Source organism: Pelobates fuscus, chromosome 2 (genome assembly GCF_036172605.1).
Source record: "Pelobates fuscus isolate aPelFus1 chromosome 2, aPelFus1.pri, whole genome shotgun sequence".
Classification (NCBI taxonomy): Eukaryota; Metazoa; Chordata; class Amphibia; order Anura; family Pelobatidae; genus Pelobates; species Pelobates fuscus.
The window spans coordinates 450,967,314-450,988,437 of NC_086318.1; the positions used below are offsets into that span (position 1 = coordinate 450,967,314).

A 21,124-nucleotide genomic window follows, 5' to 3' on the forward strand; every position below is an offset into this window, starting at 1 on the left:
ACATATTAATGGCTTTCAGTCTGTTTTATCATCTCCCCATCTCCCTTCTCCCCCCGAGCTATACATATTAATGGCTTTCAGTCTGTTTTATCATATCCCCCTCTCCCTTCTCCCCCGAGCTATACATATTAATGGCTTTCAGTCTGTTTTATCATATCCCCTTCTCCCTTCTCCCTCCGAGCTACACATATTAATGGCTTTCAGTCTGTTTTATCATATCCCCCTTTCCCTTCTCCCCCCCCCCCCGAGCTATACATATTAATGGCATTCAGTCTGTTTTATCATATCCCCCTCTCCCTTCTCCCCCCCCGAGCTATACATATTAATGGCTTTCAGTCTGTTTTATCATATCCCCCTCTCCCTTCTCCCCCCGAGCTATACATATTAATGGCTTTCAGTCTGTTTTATCATATCCCCCTCTCCCTTCTCCCCCCCCCGAGCTATACATATTAATGGCTTTCAGTATGTTTTATCATTTCCCCCTCTCCCTTCTCCCCCCGAGATATACATATTAATGGCTTTCAGTCTGTTTTATCATATCCCCCTCTCCCTTCTCCCCCCGAGCTATACATATTAATGGCTTTCAGTCTGTTTCATCATATCCCCCTCTCCCTTCTCCCCCCCCCCGAGCTATACATATTAATGGCTTTCAGTCTGTTTCATCATATCCCCCTCTACCTTCTCCCCCGAGCTATACATATTAATGGCTTTCAGTCTGTTTTATCATATCCCCCTCTCCCTTCTCCCCCCGAGCTATACATATTAATGGCTTTCAGTCTGTTTCATCATATCCCCCTCTCCCTTCTCCCCCCCCCGAGCTATACATATTAATGGCTTTCAGTCTGTTTCATCATATCCCCCTCTACCTTCTCCCCCGAGCTATACATATTAATGGCTTTCAGTCTGTTTTATCATATCCCCCTCTCCCTTCTCCCCCCGAGCTATACATATTAATGGCTTTCAGTCTGTTTCATCATATCCCCCTCTACCTTCTCCCCCGAGCTATACATATTAATGGCTTTCAGTCTGTTTTATCATATCCCCCTCTCCCTTCTCCCCCCCGAGCTATACATATTAATGGCTTTCAGTCTGTTTTATCATATCCCCCTCTCCCTTCTCCCCCCGAGCTATACATATTAATGGCTTTCAGTCTGTTTTATCATATCCCCCTCTCCCTTCTCCCCCCCGAGCTATACATATTAATGGCTTTCAGTCTGTTTTATCATATCCCCCTCTCCCTTCTCCCCCCGAGCTTTACATATTAATGGCTTTCAGTCTGTTTTATCATATCCCCCTCTCCCTTCTCCCCCGAGCTATACATATTAATGGCTTTCAGTCTGTTTTATCATATCCCCCTCTCCTTTCTCCCCCCCCCCGAGCTATACATATTAATGGCTTTCAGTATGTTTTATCATATCCCCCTCTACCTTCTCCCCCGAGCTTTACATATTAATGGCTTTCAGTCTGTTTTATCATATCCCCCTCTCCCTTCTCCCCCGAGCTATACATATTAATGGCTTTCAGTCTGTTTTATCATATCCCCCTCTCCCCCCGAGCTATACATATTAATGCCTTTCAGTCTGTTTTATCATCTCCCCATCTCCCTTCTCCCCCCGAGCTATACATATTAATGGCTTTCAGTCTGTTTTATCATATCCCCCTCTCCCTTCTCCCCCGAGCTATACATATTAATGTCTTTCAGTCTGTTTTATCATACTCCCCTCTCCCTTCTCCCCCGAGCTATACATATTAATGGCTTTCAGTCTGTTTTATCATATCCCCCTCTCCCTTCTCCCCCCCCCCGAGCTATACATATTAATGGCTTTCAGTATGTTTTATCATATCCCCCTCTGCCTTCTCCCCCCCGAGCTATACATATTAATGGCTTTCAGTCTGTTTTATCATATCCCACATTCCCTTCTCCCCCCGAGCTATACATATTAATGGCTTTCAGTCTGTTTTATCATATCCCCCTCTCCCCTCTCCCCCCGAGCTATACATATTAATGGCTTTCAGTCTGTTTTATCATATCCCCCTCTCCCTTCTCCCCCCCGAGCTATACATATTAATGGCTTTCAGTCTGTTTTATCATATCCCACATTCCCTTCTCCCCCCGAGCTATACATATTAATGGCTTTCAGTCTGTTTTATCATATCCCCCTCTCCCCTCTCCCCCCGAGCTATACATATTAATTGCTTTCAGTCTGTTTTATCATATCCCCCTCTCCCTTCTCCCCCCCGAGCTATACATATTAATGGCTTTCAGTCTGTTTTATCATACTCCCCTCTCCCTTCTCCCCCGAGCTATACATATTAATGGCTTTCAGTCTGTTTTATCATATCACCCTCTCCCTTCTCCCCCCCACGAGCTATACATATTAATGGCTTTCAGTCTGTTTTATCATATCCCCCCCTCCCTTCTCCCCCCGAGCTATAAATATTAATGGCTTTCAGTCTGTTTTATCATATCCCCCTCTCCCTTCTCCCCCCGAGCTATACATATTAATGGCTTTCAGTCTGTTTTATCATATCCCCTTCTCCCTTCTCCCCCCGAGATATACATATTAATGGCTTTCAGTCTGTTTTATCATATCCCCCTCTCCCTTCTCCCCCGAGCTTTACATATTAATGGTTTTCAGTCTGTTTTATCATATCCCCCTCTCCCTTCTCCCCCCCCCAAGCTATACATATTAATGGCGTTCAGTCTGTTTTATCATATCCCCCTCTCCCTTCTCCCCCCCGAGCTATGCATATTAATGGCTTTCAGTCTGTTTTATCATATCCCCTTCTCCCTTCTCCCCCCCAAGCTATACATATTAATGGCTTTCAGTCTGTTTTATCATATCCCCCTCTGCCTTCTCCCCCCCGAGCTATACATATTAATGGCTTTCAGTCTGTTTTATCATATCCCCCTCTCCCTTCTCCCCCCCGAGCTATACATATTAATAGCTTTCAGTCTGTTTTATCATATCCCCCTCTGCCTTCTCCCCCCCGAGCTATACATATTAATGGCTTTCAGTCTGTTTTATCATATCCCCCTGTCCCTTCTCCCCCCGAGCTAGACATATTAATGGCTTTCAGTCTGTTTTATCATATCCCCCTGTCCCTTCTCCCTCCCCCCGAGCTATACATATTAATGGCTTTCTGTCTATGTCTTATTATATCCTCCTCTCCCTTCTCCCCCCGAGCTATACATATTAATGGCTTTCAGTCTGTTTTATCACATCCCCCTCTCCCTTCTCCCCCCGAGCTAGACATATTAATGGCTTTCAGTCTGTTTTATCATATCCCCCTCTCCCTTCTCCCCCCCCCCCCCAGCTATACATATTAATTTCTTTCAGTCTGTTTTATCACATCCCCCTCTCCCTTCTCCCCCCGAGCTAGACATATTAATGGCTTTCCGTCTCTTTTATTATATCCCCATCTCACTTTCTCCCCCACGAGCTATACATATTAAGCAGTTGTAAGAACCAAGCTCTTCCCGCGCGCACTCTCTCTTGGGGGATCTCTTTAGAGTTCTCTCTTTCTGTTTTAGTTATAGAAGGGAACTGGCTGTCTCTGCATTAGAGTCTTTGTATATAGAACTCTCCCTCTCTCTATTTTAGTTATCGAAGAAGGGAACTGGCTGTCTCTGGACCAGGATATCACACCTCCTGGATCTGGATTTGATGCAGTGATTTGTTTGGGAAACTCATTTGCTCATCTTCCTGATTTTAAAGGTAAAACAGAAAATATCACTACACTACGGTTGTGCACAATACTATGGACACTGTAATCATATATAACACTGTACTCTTTAACTCATATATAACCAGCCTATTGTCCACTTAGCTTTCTGTACAGATATCCTTCTGTACTCTCAAACAGGGGTGAGCTGAGGGAGTGCAGAGCTTCAAGGAATTTCACCTTTGAGGGCAGACTCACTCTCTCTTGAAAGATGTCGCCCAATCATATTCACCCAGGCATTCACACTCAGTCACTAAAACCATCCACCTACATTCACTGCACCCACCCTGTCACATCTTTTTATTTAACTCCCTGCCTACCTATTCACCAACCACCCACCACTTATTACACACACTGATCAGCCAAAACATGAAGTATATTGTGCAGGCATGGACTGTGTCGAGGCATGGACTCCATAAAAGCTCGGAATGTTCCTGTGGTATCTGGCACCACGGCATTAGCAGCAGATCCTTTCAGTCCTGCGAGGTGGGGTTTAGACTTGGAGGCCAGTGCAACACCTTGAACGCTTTGTCATATTCCTCAAACCATTCCTGAACAATGTTTGCAGTGTGGCAAGGTGCATTATCCTGCTGAAAGAGGCCACTGCCATCAAGGAACACCATTGCTGTGAAGTTGTGTAAATGGTCTGCAACAATCTCTAGGTAGGTGGTACATGTCAAAGTAACATTTATATGAATGTCGGGACCCAAGGTTTTCCAGCAGAACATTGCCTAGAGCATAACACTGCCTCCACCAGCATGCCTCATTTCCATAGTGCATCCTGCTGCCATCTCTTCCCCAGCTGAACAGTGCACACACACACGGCCATCTACCTGATCTAAAAGAAAATTTATTTTATCAGACCAGGCAAACGTATTCCATTGTTCATGGTCTAGGTCACACCCCATTGAAAGCGCTTCTTTCCGTTGACAGTGGTCGTCATGGGCTTTGCAGCCCAATAGGCATCAACTTGCTATGCACCTTGTATTATGACACCTTTCTATCATGATCAGCATTGCGTTTTTCACCAATTTGAGCTGCAGTAGCTCTTTTGTGTGATCGGACCAGATCAATAAGCCTCGGGCACCCATGACACTGACTCACCGGTTCTTTTGGTAAGTACTAACCACTGCATACCAGGAACACCCCACAAGACTTTTGGAGATTCTTTGTCATTTAGCCATCACGATTTGGCATTTGTCAAAGTCACTCAGATCAGCGCTGATCAGCGCATGTTATACCCAATAAGCATAAATCATTGTTGCACTAGATAAATATTGTTATTAAATGTGATGTGTGTTGTGTGTACATAGAATGATTACCTAGTAGAGGCAGTTAATTTGACTGTGTTCAGCTAGATGAATCCAAGATCTGTTGGCAAAGTGGGAATAGCATTGTAGATAAGGTACCTTCCTTTTATTTTTTATTTTATTTTTTTATATTTTATTTTTATTGTTCATCCAAAAGGTTACATGACATTTCATATGTAGAAAGTTATTCACATTATTGCGATGTATCAACAATAACATTATTAACAATGGGAAATGCACACAATCGTACAATCATTACCATTAACACATAGTTACAGTCATCGTACTTATAAGAGAGGACAGTAGTTCATAGACCCCTAGAAGGATGTGTGGCAGAACCACTGTTCATTCGTGTATTTTCCGCTTTGTGTTATGTGTTTCCCCTTGCTTTTCGTGTGTTATTCCCTGTTTCTCCGTTTGGGAGCTTTCATACAAACAGAACCCATTCGTCTCCCGAATTGGGACCACCCCGGTACCCCATTAGAATGTTCACACCAAATAATTAGAACACTCACACCATAACATAAGTGCAAAACCGCAAGGGAGTGCTCCCCTGGGTGGTCTCCATTTCATATAGACGAACACCGACCAGGGGGAGCATTCGTGTCCCGAAAGGAGACGCTTCCCTTCCCGGGGGTTCGCACAAGAGCTGCGCGAACGGAGACCAGTCTGGGAAATGTACTGTGTGGGGGTTTATAAGGTTGGTGGGGACACTTTTGGGGCACTGGCTAGTTTGGCGGGCTTTCTATGCCTGGGAGACAAAGAAACTAAGTCCCTTTCCCAGGACTGGGCTCCCAGGCACAGAGGATCCTGGGATTTAAACCCCTCTGTCTCTGTGTGCAAGAGGTTATGCATAAAAGCCGAGTGTGACATAATAAAATTGTGTTGCACTCCCAGAGCTGTGTCTCGTCTAGTTACTGAGGGGGAAATGGATGCCTGCTTGTTGTAAGGGTCCCTGAGTGGCTGAAGGAAGGTATTAGTGGAGGTAACCGGTTGGGTTACCTGGGGTCCACTACAATTAGTGGCAGGTGGCAGGATAGTACTTCCCAGCCGAATGCAACCAGCGTTTGTGAGCCGAACCAATCCATGAACTACACAAATTTAAATGAGGCAAACGAGTTGTTGGAGGCTAGAGGACAATTGGCCCTCAACTGGCCCAAGGCTGACCTAATTGCTGCCCTAATGGAGGACGATATACTAAGCGGTGATCCCGCTGTACCCCAAACGAAGGGCGAGAAGGATGCCTTCGACAAAGAGATGACATGTCGCCTGGCGTACTATGGAGGATACTGTGACGAGACCAATCTCGCCACATTGCACTGGAGGAGCCTGGTCACCCGCCTGCTGCCTTTGGATTATGGACCGGCAGCTAAAGGGTTAATTTTACTGTGCAGAAGGATTTATTTCTCCCTTTCTGCACAGCCGTTCGGTAGATTCTATCTACCGAACAAACAGCTTCTTTTCAGCCTCCCCAGAGCCGTGGGAAGCCGGCCGGCGCTGTTAATGGGCCACCCAGAAGCTGGAGTGCGCCCTCCATTTACCTCCCTGAAGCTGCGGTTAACCGCGGCTTAACAAGCGTGTGCCGGCAATTGACCACCCAGTAGCTGCGGTTAACCGCAGCTTAATTGATTGTTACTGAGTGGTCGCGGTTACACTTAGCCGCCACCTGATGGCGGTGTTCTGGAGCTCCCCGGGCAGCCAACGCTTTTCTGCCTGGCTTTCATGCACCAAACCCGGACACTTTTACGTGGTTCTAATTCGTACTGATTTAACGAATGCATGGAAATTCGGTATTTTATGTTGGAGGAATGTTTTAACCCAGATAGCCATGCCATGGAGCATATTAGTGTAATTAAAGACTTTGGCTCCATGGCAATTAAACTGTATTCGTGTGGTCTGAGTTCCATTCACCTAATAATGTGCACTCAGACCTGAGCTATCTGGGGATATGTTACATGTCTGTGTTTTATGTGCAAAAAGTAACTTTGTGTATTTTAAAGTGATAGTCTGTCTTTGTGTCCCCACGTGTGTAATGGAGTTTTGCCTTTGTCCTGGGAGATAATTGAATTACTTCTCCAGGGCACAGGGGAGGAAGCCAGGATGCATTGTGGGGATGTTTTACTTCTGTATGTCTGTAATCGGTACTTGTCTGTCCATTGTTACAGTCTTCCATCTGGTCCCCTAGGGGAGTGTCCACCAGGTGGGAGACCTGCATAAATACAGGGGCAGGTAGCCCTCAATAAACAGACCACTGCTTGACCCTCAACACGGAGCCTTGTCTCGTTCTTGGGGGGGATTCACTGTATGCTGATAGTGACTGACTGCCAGGAGTGTAAGCCGCTTGGGAGCTTTTCCTGTTCATCTGCTAGCAGCTATTCGTGAGGTTCCAGTTCAGGAGTTTGGAGTGCTACCTTATTCCCTTGTATGCAGTTCGGGAGTTTGGTGCATTCACTTATATCCAATTCGTGAGTTTTGATGATTTTACAGTAGCTGTGCCTGTCTGTGAAAAGGGGATTATCGCCAAAACGATTTTTTTTTTTAAGATTCTTTATTTATGATGCATTTTGTTTTATACAGTAAATTAATTGGGATGGGGTTACAGAAGAAAAATAAGGGAAAGGTGGGGGAGGGGATAATACACAGTTGTATAATTTTAGTTTACATTCCGGATTTCTAGTCGGTAGAGTCATACAATTGCCCAACACATAAACATTGGTCATATAAGTCTAAGTTGTACATTGTTCCACATAACCTTGATAAGGAAGTAGACAGGAGCCAAGGGGAGGGAGAAGGGAAGAAACAGAGAGAAGACCTGGTTCGCTACAGTTTGTGCTTGTTTTCTACTGCAGACCCATTTGGCATGTATTATCGAAGTAGGCTCTATGGGGTCCTTGCCTTGTTCCCAGGGTGATCATCCCGCTCTCCTCCCCCCCCCCCCCCCGTACCCCCCCGTGATCTCCTGTGAAGGTGCTGTCGTTCGTCGGTTGCCTATTGCTATAGTAATCTATGGTTACGTCATATGGCCAGATGTAGGCTACGGTCTTAGTCTTTCTCTGTAGCATGGTTTGGTGTGTTTTTAGTGCGTGTGTATTTCGATAATGAAAATAACCAATGCTTGTGAATCCCGTGCATGGGTAGGGGGTGGGTCGTGAGAGGGTTCCCCCGATATGGGGGGGGGGGGGCTCTCTGATGATTGGGTAAGGTATACATACATAAAAAAGGCGGAGCTCAATGCAGCAAATATTCTGAAAAATAAAACAATGCAGCAAAATAGTGTAACACAGTATATGAAAATTTCAATATAAGAATGGAGTAATATTACTCACAAGCCTAGAGTCATACCGTCATATGACTCAGGTGGTATACGCCTCTGGACCATTTAAGGTTGTCCAAACCCCTTCTATATAAGGTGCTTTCTTTCAAGTGCTGTAATTTCTCCTTCCAAGTGCTTTGGGTTCTTCCTTTCACTTTTTGGCCGGTTTCAAATGATAAATACACCAGGTCCAGGGTAGTGAATCCAATAGAAACTAAATAGTCAATGTCAATTGTCCAACTTGGACAATTGACATTGACTATTTAGTCTATCCAGGTACATATCTGGCAAAGACATATTTGTTTTATACTTTTTGATTTTTTAATGAATAAAGCATTTTATTGGATTCACTACCCTGGACCTGGTGTATTTATCATTTGAAACCGTCCAAAAAGTGAAAGGAAGAACCCAAAGCACTTGGAAGGAGAAATTACAGCACTTGAAAGAAAGCACCTTATATAGAAGGGGTTTGGACAACCTTAAATGGTCCAGAGGCGTATACCACCTGAGTCATATGACGGTATGACTCTAGGCTTGTGAGTAATATTACTCCATTCTTATATTGAAATTTTCATATACTGTGTTACACTATTTTGCTGCATTGTTTTATTTTTCAGAATATTTGCTGCATTGAGCTCCGCCTTTTTTATGTATGTATACTATGTATTTTTAAGTGGTGTAGGGGATACCACTTTTTAGGTGTTTGAGCATTAGTCCCTAATCACCCCCACATTGTGCACTCATTCTATTGGATTGGGTAAGGTAGATTGCGACACGGAGTCCCAGCCTCGCGAGTCCGGAAGGGTCAGGTAGTGGTTGGGTTTAAGAGGGTCTTTATGTTGTTTTCGGTGGGTTCCATCTGTGCATGTGCTGTAGGGGGTCCTTATCTTAGGGGTGTTAGTTCCCATGCTTAGTATATCTAGGTTTACCAGGGTATGGAGGTGTCTCCCTCGGTCCATGGATCCCATATCTTATGAAAGCGCTTAGGCGTGTCATGGAGTAGGGATGTGAGCTTATCCATTTGTACGTGGTCTTGTATTTTTTTTGTGATAGATGTCTGTGATGGTATTCTGTTTGTCGACCAGAGTTCCGCTATCGCTCGCCTTGTTGCTAAGGCAATACGGGCGCTGAGTTTGTTTTCTGCTCTAGTTAGGTCTTCTAGGGGTTTTGAAAGTAATAGTGCCCATGGGTCTAATGGATATGGTTTGTGTAGGATTTTAGTCAATAGAGCAGTGACCTTGAGCCATAGGGGTTTGATTTTGGGGCAAGTCCACCAGCAGTGGAGGAACGTCCCTTGTTCACCGCACAATTTCCAGCAAGTGTTGGGTGTTTTGTGCATGATTGCTAGGTGTTGGGGTGTAAGGTACCAACGGAAAAGCATCTTATATGCTTGTTCCGTGTGTGTTACACAGATTGATATCAAAGCCGTAGCTTCCCATATATCTGCCCAATCTGTGGAGTCCTCTGGGGGTCCCAGGTCCTTCTCCCAGGCTGCTATGTACGGTAGTGTGACTTGAGTGGGGTGAGTTGCCAGGGTTGTGTATATATCCGATATTTGTCCTCTTCTAGTTGGGCATTGTGTGCATTCTTTTTCGAATCGGGAGAGTGTGGCTGTGCCTGCTTGTTGGATTATTGGGGTTGAGGCAAAGCTGCGTATTTGGATATATCGAAAGTGGTCAAACGTTGTTAGTGTGTCGGCTTCCTTGATTTCTGAATATTGTATCACTTTGTTATTTTGGTATAGGTGATTAAGTCTTACTATGTCTCTTTGATCGAAGCTGGCGAAATGGGCTGGAGTAAGCCCTGGTGGGAATAGTTTGTTCCTCCAGATCGGGGTCATTGGGGAGAGGAATGAAGATAACTCATATTTGTCCTGTAGTTTGTCCCACAAATCTATAGAGTGAGTGATGGTTGGGGCGGTTGGGGGGGGGGGGTTAGGGGTCGGTGTGGTTTAGGGACCCACATGTATAGGGAAGGGTGGTCTCTTCCGAAGATTGTATGTTCAATGTCTACCCATCTTTTGGTTTGCGGGGGAGCGTGCCACTGTTGAATTTGGGTCAATTGTGCCGCTGCGTGATAGTGCGAGAAGTTTGGAAGCCCCAGTCCTCCCTGTTTTTTGGGGACATAGAGGGTGGTTCTGCTGACTCGGGGTTTGCGACCATTCCATATGAACTTATCAACCGCCGTTTGTAAGGCCTTGAGGTCTGCTTTGTGGGGAGATATGGGCAGTGTCTGGAAAAGATATAGCAATCGGGGGAGTAAATTCATTTTCACGGACGCTACTCGACCGAGCCATGATACTCCCAGAGTCGCCCATTTTTGGAGGTCGGTGTGTGCTCTTCGCAGGAGCGGCTTGTAGTTTTTTTCATATATGGTGGTTAGGTCGACTGGTAGCTGAATTCCCAGATACGTTATGTCTGTAGGGCATATTCGAAATGGGTATTTGTTTTTTAGGTTGATAAGTTGTGAGTCTGAGAGTTGTATTGGCAGGATTTCCGATTTCGCGATGTTCAGTTTGTATCCTGCTACCATTGCGTATTCTTGTATAGTGACTAACAGGGATTCTATGAATTGATCTGGGTTGGTGAGCGTGAGGAGTATGTCGTCTGCATAGGCAGACACTGTGTATGGTTCTCCTCTAATGGTTACTCCCTCTATGCGAGGGTTGGCGCGGATGGCTTGGAGAAGGGGCTCTAGTGAAATCGCGAACATGAGGGGCGATAGTGGGCAGCCCTGCCTTGTTCCGTTAGATATTGGGAATCTGGGTGGAAAGATGTTGGGGAGCAGTAGGGCTCCCTGAGGGGAGTGGTATGTTGCCTGCAGGAATGCGATGAATGGGCTTGGGAAATTCATGTGTTCTAATGTGCGATATAGGAAAGGCCACAGGAGGCGGTCAAATGCCTTTTCGGCGTCTAGTGAGATTACTGTGGTGGGGATTTTACGGTGTTGGGTTAGCCATATAAGGTCGATGTTTCTGCGTGTATTGTCTAGTGCTTGCCTGTTGGGGATAAAGCCCACTTGGTCTGGGTGTATTCATTTGTCTAGGTATGGGTTAAGTCTGTTGGCCATCATTTTGCTCATAATTTTAAGGTCCACGTTGAGTAAGGAGATTGGCCTGTAGTGTTCGGGTTCCGTGAGATCCTTGTTGGGTTTCGCCTAAACGATTTTAACACCTTGTCTGCTGAAACGGTCCGTTACAATTTCATGGCCAGGACCATCTCATAGGTACAGGCCTATGTCCTGGCTCAGAGAGATTGGGTAAACCCCGCACAACCCAATGAACGACGGGCAGGAGAAGTGTCCCCAAGGGTGCCGGCAGCCACCAAACAAAAGCCCAAATTGACCTACAATGCCTTTAAGAGTTTCACTGAATCGGAGGAGAGCATTGATGACTTTTTACAGGATTTTGAGTGCCTCTGCATACTGCATAGCATTGCCCAAACAGACTGGATTCCCATTTTGCCAAGGAAGCTAATGGGGAAAGTTGCGTATGCATACAGTGCCGTGCCCGAGGATGAGCAATGGAACTATACCTTTGTGAAGCGGGTCCTGTTAGCTAGGTATGCCGTGACCCTGGAGGCATACCACAGGAAGTTTAGGGAATAGAAGCAAGGGGAGAAAGACCTCTTTGCAGAGTGGGCTTGTCATTTAACACGGGAAGCCCAAAACTGCATGCACTCGCAACATGCAAAGTCCCCAGAGGAGATTCTCCAGCTGCTGGAGCAGTTCTACAATGGGCTCCCCACTGAGGTGCAGGAATGGGTGAGAGACAGGCAACCCAAGACCCTGGCGGAAGCAGCCCAGTGGGCAGACGAGTATTCGGATACCCGACGGCCCCAACGCCCCTCTACCATCACCAGCTACCGACATCCCATGCACGCAGCCCCTCAGTCTACCCCAGCTGCAACAACCCCACTCCGAGGTCCACCGGCTCTGATACCACCCCAGAGAGCACCAACCCGGGCAGAACCACAATGCCATCAATGTTCCCAGTAAGGACTGCCCAGAGGCCGGTCCCAGTTGATTCATCCAGGACCCCCTCCTACATCCACTGTTATCAGGCTGCCCCTACGTACGCTCCAATCCCCAACGAGGAAGCCTGGACCTGGCAGATCCCGTACAAGCCGCAGCGGACAACCGGGATCATCACAAGTTGAACAGGCGCACCGTAAAGGATCTGCAAGACACCAGAGCCACACTGACTCTAGTGCAACAACAGCTGGTCACCGAAGAGGAAAAGACCGGGGCAACCATCACTGTCCGGGTAGCTCACGATATTCCTCTGGCAGTCTTCTGGCCAGGCATCTCCCGGGACCTGCGGCAGTACTGCCAGTCCTGTGATGTCTGTCATAAAGTGTGGAATCGGGGTGACCGGCAAGCTCCAGTCCCTACCCATTATTGAAGACACCTTCAGCAGAGTAGCTGTCGACATTATAGGTTACCTGGCTAAGCCCTAACCCCTCTGGGAAGAGGTATATTCTGACCATTGCGGACTATGCTACTTGCATCCATCAAGTTCAGCCTTCCTCACATTTGTATTTTGCTGTTGATCCAAAAGAAGGCAAAAAAAAAAAACAGTTTGAATTCCTTCTTGACCCCAGAATGGCAGTCAGATTTATCCCTGGATCCAGCAGCTATTACCCTACATTAAAAATTATATCCTTGAATATTCTGTTTTTGCAAGTATGCATCTAGTTGCTGTTTGGACATCTGTATGAACTCAGATAAACCAACATCAGAATTCCACATCCTTATTTTTCTTAGAGTAAAAAAACCTTTCCTTTGCCTTAGACGAAATCTTCTTTCTTCCAGTCTAGATAGGATACAAGGTCATGCGTTTAAAGTCCAGTTTGTGAACAGATTTCCACACAATGGTTTGTATTGGCCCGGGATATATTTGTATAATGTTATCATATCCCCTCTCAGGCGACGTTTTTCTAAACTAAATAGGTTTAAATTTGTTAACCTTTCTTCATAGCTGATATGTTCCATTCCTTTTATTAATTTTGTAGCCCGCCTCTGCACTTTTTCTAGTGTCATGATATCCTTCTTTAGAACAGGTGCCCAAAATTGCACAGCATATTCAATATGTGATCTTACCAGTGATTTATAAAGAGGCAAAATTATATTCTCATCCCGAGAATGAATGCCCTTTTTCATGAATGACAATACCTTACTGGCCTTAGCCACTGCTGATTGACATTGCACATTGTTGCATAGTTTGTTGTCTATAACAATCCCCAAGTCCTTTTCGTGGGGTGAGGTACCATCTAGAGAGCATTTTATATGCTTGTTCTTTATAGGTTACACGAATCGAGATTGATTTGATTGATGACCATATGCCGGCCCAGTCTGTGAGGTCGTCTGGTTGTCCAAGGTCTTTTTCCCATGCTGAGATGTATGGTAAGGTGACTTGGGAGTGGTGTGTGGTCAAGGTTGTGTATAGGTTGAATATTTGGCTTTTCCGGGTTGGGGAGTGGAGGCTGTCTCTTTCGAACTCAGTGAGGGTTGATGTAGCTGCTAGGCGTATTGTATTTGATGCTGCAAAGCTGCGGAGTTGGAGGTATCAGAAATGGTCAAAGGTGGTTAGGGAGTCTGGGTTGGGTATGTCTGTGTATTGGAGGAGTTTGCCGTTGGGGTAAAGGTGGCCTAATCTGACAATATCTCTTTGTTCAAAGTGTGCATAGTGTTGTGTTAAGCCTGGTGGGAATAGTTTATTGCGGAGTATTGGGTTGAGCGGTGATAGACCTGTGGATAGGCATCCTTGGCGTGTGCCATTTAGGATGGGGAAGGAGGAGGGTGGAGATATTGGGGATTAGCAGTCGGCGTATGGTACATTGCTTTGGGAATTGGGAGAGTTCGGTTGGAAATCCGAATTTGTGGAAGATTTTGAGGAGGTAGGGCCAGAGGAGGCGGTCAAACGCCTTCTCGGCGTCCAGGGAGAGAATTGTTGTTGGGATGTGTTTGTGGTTAGCGTACCATATTAGGTCTATTGTCCTGTGCTTGTCTTTGTGGGATGAAGCCTACTTGGTCTGGGTTGATTAGTTGTCATAGGAGCGGGTTTAGTCTAGTGGTCATGACTTTGGTCAATAGTTTTAAGTCAACATTTAGGAGGGAGATGGGGCGGTAGTGGCCTGGTTCGTCATGTGTCTTACCGGGTTTTGGTATTAAAGTGATATTGGCTCGGGTCATGTCAGGGGGTAGTGCGTCGCCTTGTAGCATGGCGTTGAAAACTCTACATAGCCTGGGGATGAGTAGGTCGCTAAAGGATTTGTAGTAGATGGCTGTTAAGCTGTCTGGTCCCGGGCTTTTGTTGGGTTTCGGGGTTTTTATTGCTGCTGATAAATCTTCTGGTTCGATTTCAGCCGAGATGAGGGCTTTGGCTTCGTTGGTGAGGGATGGGAGGGAGAGTTTTTGGAGGAAATTGTCGGTGAGGGATTGGGTGAGTTCAGGGGGGGGGGGGTCAGGTGTGTGGTTGTATAAGTTTGTGAAGTATTGCTGAAAGGTTTCGCCTATCTTGGGTGGGATGTTGCTGATTGTTCCGTCTGTGGTGCGAATTTTGGAGATTTGTTTTGTTTCGGTAAGGGTTTTAAGTCTTTTAAGTCTTTTAGCTAGCATGGAGTCCGCTTTGTTGCCTTTCTCATAGTATTTTTGTTTGGTCCATGTGAGTGCTTTGATCGTTGCTGATAGGGAAAGACTTCAGAGCATTGATCTGGCTGTTGTGAGTTGTTCTAGATGTAGAGGGGTTGGGTCTCGATTGTGGAGGGTTTCTAGGCGGCCAATTTCGACGATTGTTTCCATTAGATGTCTATTGTGTTGTTTTTTGCGTGCGGTCGCTATGGCTATGAGTTCGCCTCTGATAACTGGTTTGTGGGCCGCCCATAGAGTGATCGGGGAGGTGACCGACGGATCACTTAGAGTGAAGTATTCTGCTATGTCTTTTGTAATGGTTGTGGCTACTGTTTTGTCATGGAGGAGTTGGGGGTTTAGTTTCCATGTCCATGGTCTGGTCATGTTGGGGATTGTGACTGTTAGGGAGATGTCGGCATGGTCTGACCAGGTGATGTTGCCTATGGAAGTGTGTGTGATTCTTGTAGTGAGATTGGGGGAGATTAGGAAGTAGTCAATGCGGGAGTATGCATTATGGGGGTGGGAGTAGAATGTGTAGTCAAGGGTCGAGGGGTGTTGGGCTCTCCAGATGTCCAGGAGGTCGTGTGAGTTCAGGAATTGGTTGAATAGTGTATCGTTGGAGGAGGGTCTAGAGCGTCCTGTGGATTTGGTTATGCGGTCTAGTGTTGGTGCATGGGTTGCGCTGCAGTCACCGCCTATAATGGTGAATGTTGCGCGACGTGATGCTAAGTGTGCGGAGAAAGTAGGCCAGAACGACTGGTCTGGGGTTGTGGGGGCGTATAAGGAGGTCATGGAGTAGGTTGTGGGGCCAATTTTGCCTGTGATCATCTCCTTAGCTTGTCCGGTATGATCTGTATGTCAGAAAGGGGGCAGGAGGATTTGAGAATAATGACCACTCCTTTAGATTTTGCGTCCGGTGAGGTAGCCTGGTAGGAGCGGTTGTAGTGTCTGCTCTTAAGTGGGAAGTGTTTGTGGGGCGTGAAGTGGGTTTCTTGGATTAACAGGATATCTGCTTTTCGGCTGTGGGCCCATCGTAGTAGGAAATTGTGTTTTTTGGGGTTGTTGAGGCCTTTGGCATTTATGGAGATACAGTGTAGTTTGAGTGGCATTGTTTGGGATGGGGTGTCTGTGTGTTGTGGTCTGTGGTGAGAGCAGAGTGGGTGGTCGGGGGGGGAAATGGGAGGAGTCGGGGGGTCCCAAAGGGCAGCGTGGGTGGGCTGTGGGTTGGGTAGGGAAGGTGGTTGCTGGACTTATTTCAGGGGCCAACAGGCTCTGGACCTTAAGGTCAGGGATCGGTGGCGAGAATCAGGTTTGATGGGGGGAGGTGGTCAACCAGCAGAGAGTGGTAGGCAAGCAAGTGAGCTTTGCTGTTTTGGCGTAATTGCGGGATACAGATCCAGATTGGACAGGGTATGGGAGGAAGTTTCTAGGGGCTCGCTCCTCTGGGTCCCCCTTACATGCATTTGTCCTTTTCTCTTCGTTCTGTTTAAGTGGTGGGGTGGTGCGGGTGCATGACTCATTGGGGTTGTTGTTTGGGTCGGTAGTCTGTGGTCCTCGGTAGGGGGTATGCTTGGGTGTCTTGTGCCCCGCAGGGGGGGGGGCATTAGCATGCAGTGGGGTGTCTTCCATCTGGGTTGCACAGTGAGTGGTAGTCCCCGGCCCAGTCGGGACTGTCGCAGCCTGCCGCCCTCCCCATCCCGTAGGAGGAGGGAGGGTGAAGGCCGCCAGTGCCCCGCACAATCCACCCGGTCCCCCCCGCCCAGACTCTCCCACAATTCTGTCGTTTTACGAGAGTCTCGTGTTGGTGGCGAGTGTCCATGTCCATTATGTTGGCTGAGGAGCATAGTAATCTGCCCGGGGGCCCACATACTTGTTGGTGCGGTGAGTGTATCACTTAATGCCCGGTTGGGATGCTGTGGATGTAGTGGGATCAGGGGCAAGCCGTTGGGTTCTCTGTTTGTTTAGGTCGGGAGGGGGCTCAGCACCTGGTGATGCTGTTGGGTGCCCTGGGAGCATCAAAGATTCTGCGGTGAGAGTCATATGCTGCAGTTCGTGATCGCTTGGAGGGGCAAGGGCATCTAAGGTGTGAGCGGAGGTGGGCTCCCCCCAGAGGCTTGCAGTCCATATGCGTTAGTCTGTTTGTTCCTGGAGGTAGTGAGGGTAATTTGAGATCGAGGTCGGTGCGAGGGGGCTGATAAGACCCGGGGTGTGTTATGTCCATCTGGTAAAGAGGGCTGGAGCGCGGTGAGAGTGTGCTTCATTCAGTTTAAATATGTTGCGGTTGGGCTGATCGTTGGCTTCTGTGGCGGCCGTGCACTCTTGGGGCCGCTGTTCCCAGCTGTGGCGAGAGGGTGCAATGCCTTGGGAGGCAGATGGTTGTTCCCAGTTAAGGTCGTGGAGGCCCAGCTGTGTCGCAAGGTCTTGTGCTTCTGGCGGTCGGTGTAGAGTATAGGAGCGGTTTTCGTGTCGGATCATAAGTGTAAATGGGTGACCCCAGGAGTAGCAGATCCTCCGGGCCTGTAGGGCCAGGGTCAGTGGTCTCAGCTCTCGCCGTTTGCGTAACATGGAGGGTGCCAGGTCATGGTACAATTGGACCGCACGACCTTCAATTTGTAATGTCTCTTGTTGCCCGCATGATTGCCTCTTTTACATGAAAGTAGTGGCAGCAAATGATGATGTCTCTGGGTTGAGAAGGGTTTGCTGAGGGAGGTCGAAGGGCTCTGTGTGCCCTGTCCAGGAGAAGGTCCGCCGGTGGGGCATCATGGAGTAGGCCGCTGAAGGCCTCATGAAGTATAGTAGGAAGTGCTTCTGGGGTGGATGATTCTGGGAGTCCCCGTATGCGTATGTTATTGCGTCTGGACCTGTTTGTGACGAGACTAATCTCGCCACTGTGCATTGGAGGAGCCTGGTTGCCTGTCTGTTGCCTCTGGACTATGGCCCTGGGAGATTGGGCCCTTTAAAAACAGTATTGGGCAATACCAGAGTGTATGTCACTCATTCTGGCCCTTTAAATACTGTTGGGGAAGGTTTGGCACTTTTTATATGGCACTTCGGATGCAGCCGAAGTGGCGAAGTTGTCGAAGTCGTCGAAGTGGCCGCCATTCGACAAAGGAACACGTGGCGGCGGCCATTTTAATTTAGTCGAATGCGGTCAGCGGTGTATGCTAAAGAATCTGTGGAACTAAAATCGGCTACGCAAATACACGAACACCGCTGACCCTTACCATCGCCTCCACTTCGACACTTAAAAGTCGAAGTACGTTCGACAATTCGAACATACTGTTTTAATGTGCTATTTGCATGAACGGACCTGTTCGTGCCTTCGAATGGGACTTAGCCGTTTTTCTACAGGAAATTGACCGACCGCACAGCCCAAATCTATGGAACTGTTTTGGGCAGGAAAATGTGCTTGCGGACGGTCATAAAGGACTTCCGGCTATCTTTTTATCTACTGGGGGGATTTGTATTGAGAGTGTTTATGTTTAAAGTATGCTGAGTTTAAATATGTAATTTTTATGACGATTGGATGTATGGTTTTAAAGTTACAGGATATGTGGAAAAACTGTATTTTTACTGTCTGTGATAATTATGTTAAACCATTGTGTAACATAATTGTATCACAGGCAGAGGGGAGGATTTTGTGTGTAAATGCTGGGAGTGTCTTTTGTAATGTACGTGTATGATTGGTTATTTTGTAACACCCTGTGGGTGTTCCTACCTAAGGGAAACTGTCATAAAAGAAGGTTCTTTTTGTGCCATTAAACAGACCACTGCTTGACCCTCAACACGGAGCACTGTCTCGTTCTTGGGGGGATTTACTGTTAGAGACTGATTGCCAAGAGTGTAAGCTGATTGTCTGCTTTTCCTGTTCGTCTGCTAGCAGCTATTTGTGAGGTTCCAGTTCGGGAGGTGGAGTGCTATTTTGTATTCAGTTCGGGAGTTTGGTGTTCTGCAGTAGATGTGCCTGTATATCTGGAAGGGGAAGATCTACTAAACGGCTGTTAACCCCTTTTATGCCTGGGGGTGCCGTTACACTGTTATTCAGGTCTTCCTGTGCATCTTCTAGGTATGCTAGTTGTTCTCTCAGCTCTGTGAGGGAGGCTTCGTGGGTAGTAGTGATAGCCTGCACTTCGTCCATTTTGTCTTCCAGCGTGTGGGTGCGTTTGGTGAGGTGTGTCAAACCTTCCTTAATTGGTGCTAGATGTTTGGTGAGCTCTGTCGCCACTAGGGATTTCATATCAATCAGCAGCTCTTTGAGGTCTTTCTTAGTGAGGGCTGATGATTCTGTTCGGCGACTAGTTGTGCTGGCATCTGAGTCTGAATCTGATGCTTGCTGGCTGGACGCACGTGGCGTGTCTCTGTCCGACCTGCTTTTGAAGATCAGTGCCACTGCAGTGCCGGACTTAGATTTTCGTCCGCCTCCGATTCTGTCCCGTTCCAGAGGGGGTCTTGATTGTTTGGGTGGTCTGTGGCTGCGTTGTGAGTTAAATTGCCGCTGTTATTAGCTTTGGTTTGCCTGCCGGCTCGGAGCCTCTCTAGCTTGCGGCCATCTTCGTCGGCGGTCAAGCTCCGCCCCCGATCTATACTTTTACTTACTTCTTCCTAGAACGCAATCAAGTTCATTTGACATGACCTGTGCTTCATAAAACCATGCTGATTTTTGCTGTTGACCATGTTCTTCTCAAGGAATTCTTGAATATTATCCCTTAATAACCTTTCAAATATTTTCCCAGCCACAGAAGTTAAGCTTACAGGTCTATAATTTCCAGGCAAGGATTTTAAACCCTTTTTGAATATAGGAACCACATCTGCCTTCCTCCAATCCTCCGGAACACTTCCTGAAAGAAAAGAATCTTGAAAGAGTAAAAACAGAGGTTCACTTATTTCTACACTTAGTTCCTTAAGTACTCGTAGATGAATACAGTCGATACCCCGAGGCAGTCGCTCTGAACAATATTCAGGCAGAGACTGTAGCCTGTACCTTTGCAGCTACTCGCAAGGATTGGGAAAGATTCCTGCCGCATCTCCTGTTCGCATATCGGGAGGTGCCCCAGGAGTCTACAGGGTTTTCTCCGTTTGAATTGTTATTCGGGCGGAGGGTTAGATGGCCCCTAGACCTTGTCCGAGAACACTGGGAGGGAAATGGGGAACAGGAGGGGACCCCCATTGTCCCCTATGTGCTGGAGCTGCGGGACCGACTGGAGAAACTCACCCACATGGTGCGTTGGAAACTTCAGGCGGCCCAGGAGCGTCAGCACACTTGGTATGATCAGGGAGCCAGGAGCCGTAGCTTTCAAGTCGATCAAAAGGTGCTGGTTTGAAACCCATCTGGCATGACAGGCTACAGGCTGCTTGGCAGGGCCCATATCGGGTGGTGGAAAAGAAATGTGATACCACCTACGTTATCGGCCCTTGCTTGGGTACAGGGGTTTGACGCATGTTACATGTTAACATGCTGAAGCCCTACCACGAGCTGACGGAGAAGGTAGCAGCTATATACACTCCTGCCTCAGAAGATTTTGATAATCTTTCCCTGCCTGACCACATGGATGGGGCTCAGGCAGGGTCCATAGATGAGGTCCATCAGAGGACCAACTGACCGATAATGAACGCAGGCAAGTGCAACAGATGCTGTCTGCAAAGTGAGAGACATTCTCTAATCTGCCAGGGTTTACTCACTAGCCACCCACAGAGTAGAGATCCCTGACCAACAACCTCTGCGGCAAACCCTGTACATAATACCAGAGGCTGTTCGGGAGAATATGAGGCAGGAGATACAGGAGATACTCCGACTAGGGGTAATCGAACCGTCCAAGAATCCGCAGGTGCTGGTCCCGAAATGAGACTGAGCCACCTGGTTCTGTGTAGACTGCAGGAGGCTCAATGACAAGACGGTCTCGGATGCGTACACCATGCCCCGTATAGACCAGCTATTAGACAGGATGGCTCGTGGACAGTACCTCACCACAATATATTCAAAAAGGGTTCAAAATCCTTGCCTGGAAATTATAGACCTGTGAGCTTAACTTCTGTGGCTGGTAAAATATTTGAAAGGGTATTAAGGGATAATATTCAAGAATTCCTTGAGAAGAATATGGTTATCAGCAAAAATCAGCACGGTTTTATGAAGCACAGGTCATGTCAA

At 47.2% G+C, this 21,124-nt stretch overlaps 1 protein-coding gene across 1 annotated transcript in view; it reads left to right on the top strand.

The window, feature by feature from the left end:
* Nucleotides 1-21,124, top strand: part of GNMT (glycine N-methyltransferase) — a 137,021-nt gene that overhangs the window by 31,033 nt on the left and 84,864 nt on the right. Inside the window, exon 3 of the mRNA XM_063444214.1 lies at nucleotides 3,606-3,719. Coding sequence (XP_063300284.1) covers nucleotides 3,606-3,719 — 114 coding nt within the window. The remainder of the gene's footprint in view (nucleotides 1-3,605; nucleotides 3,720-21,124) is intronic.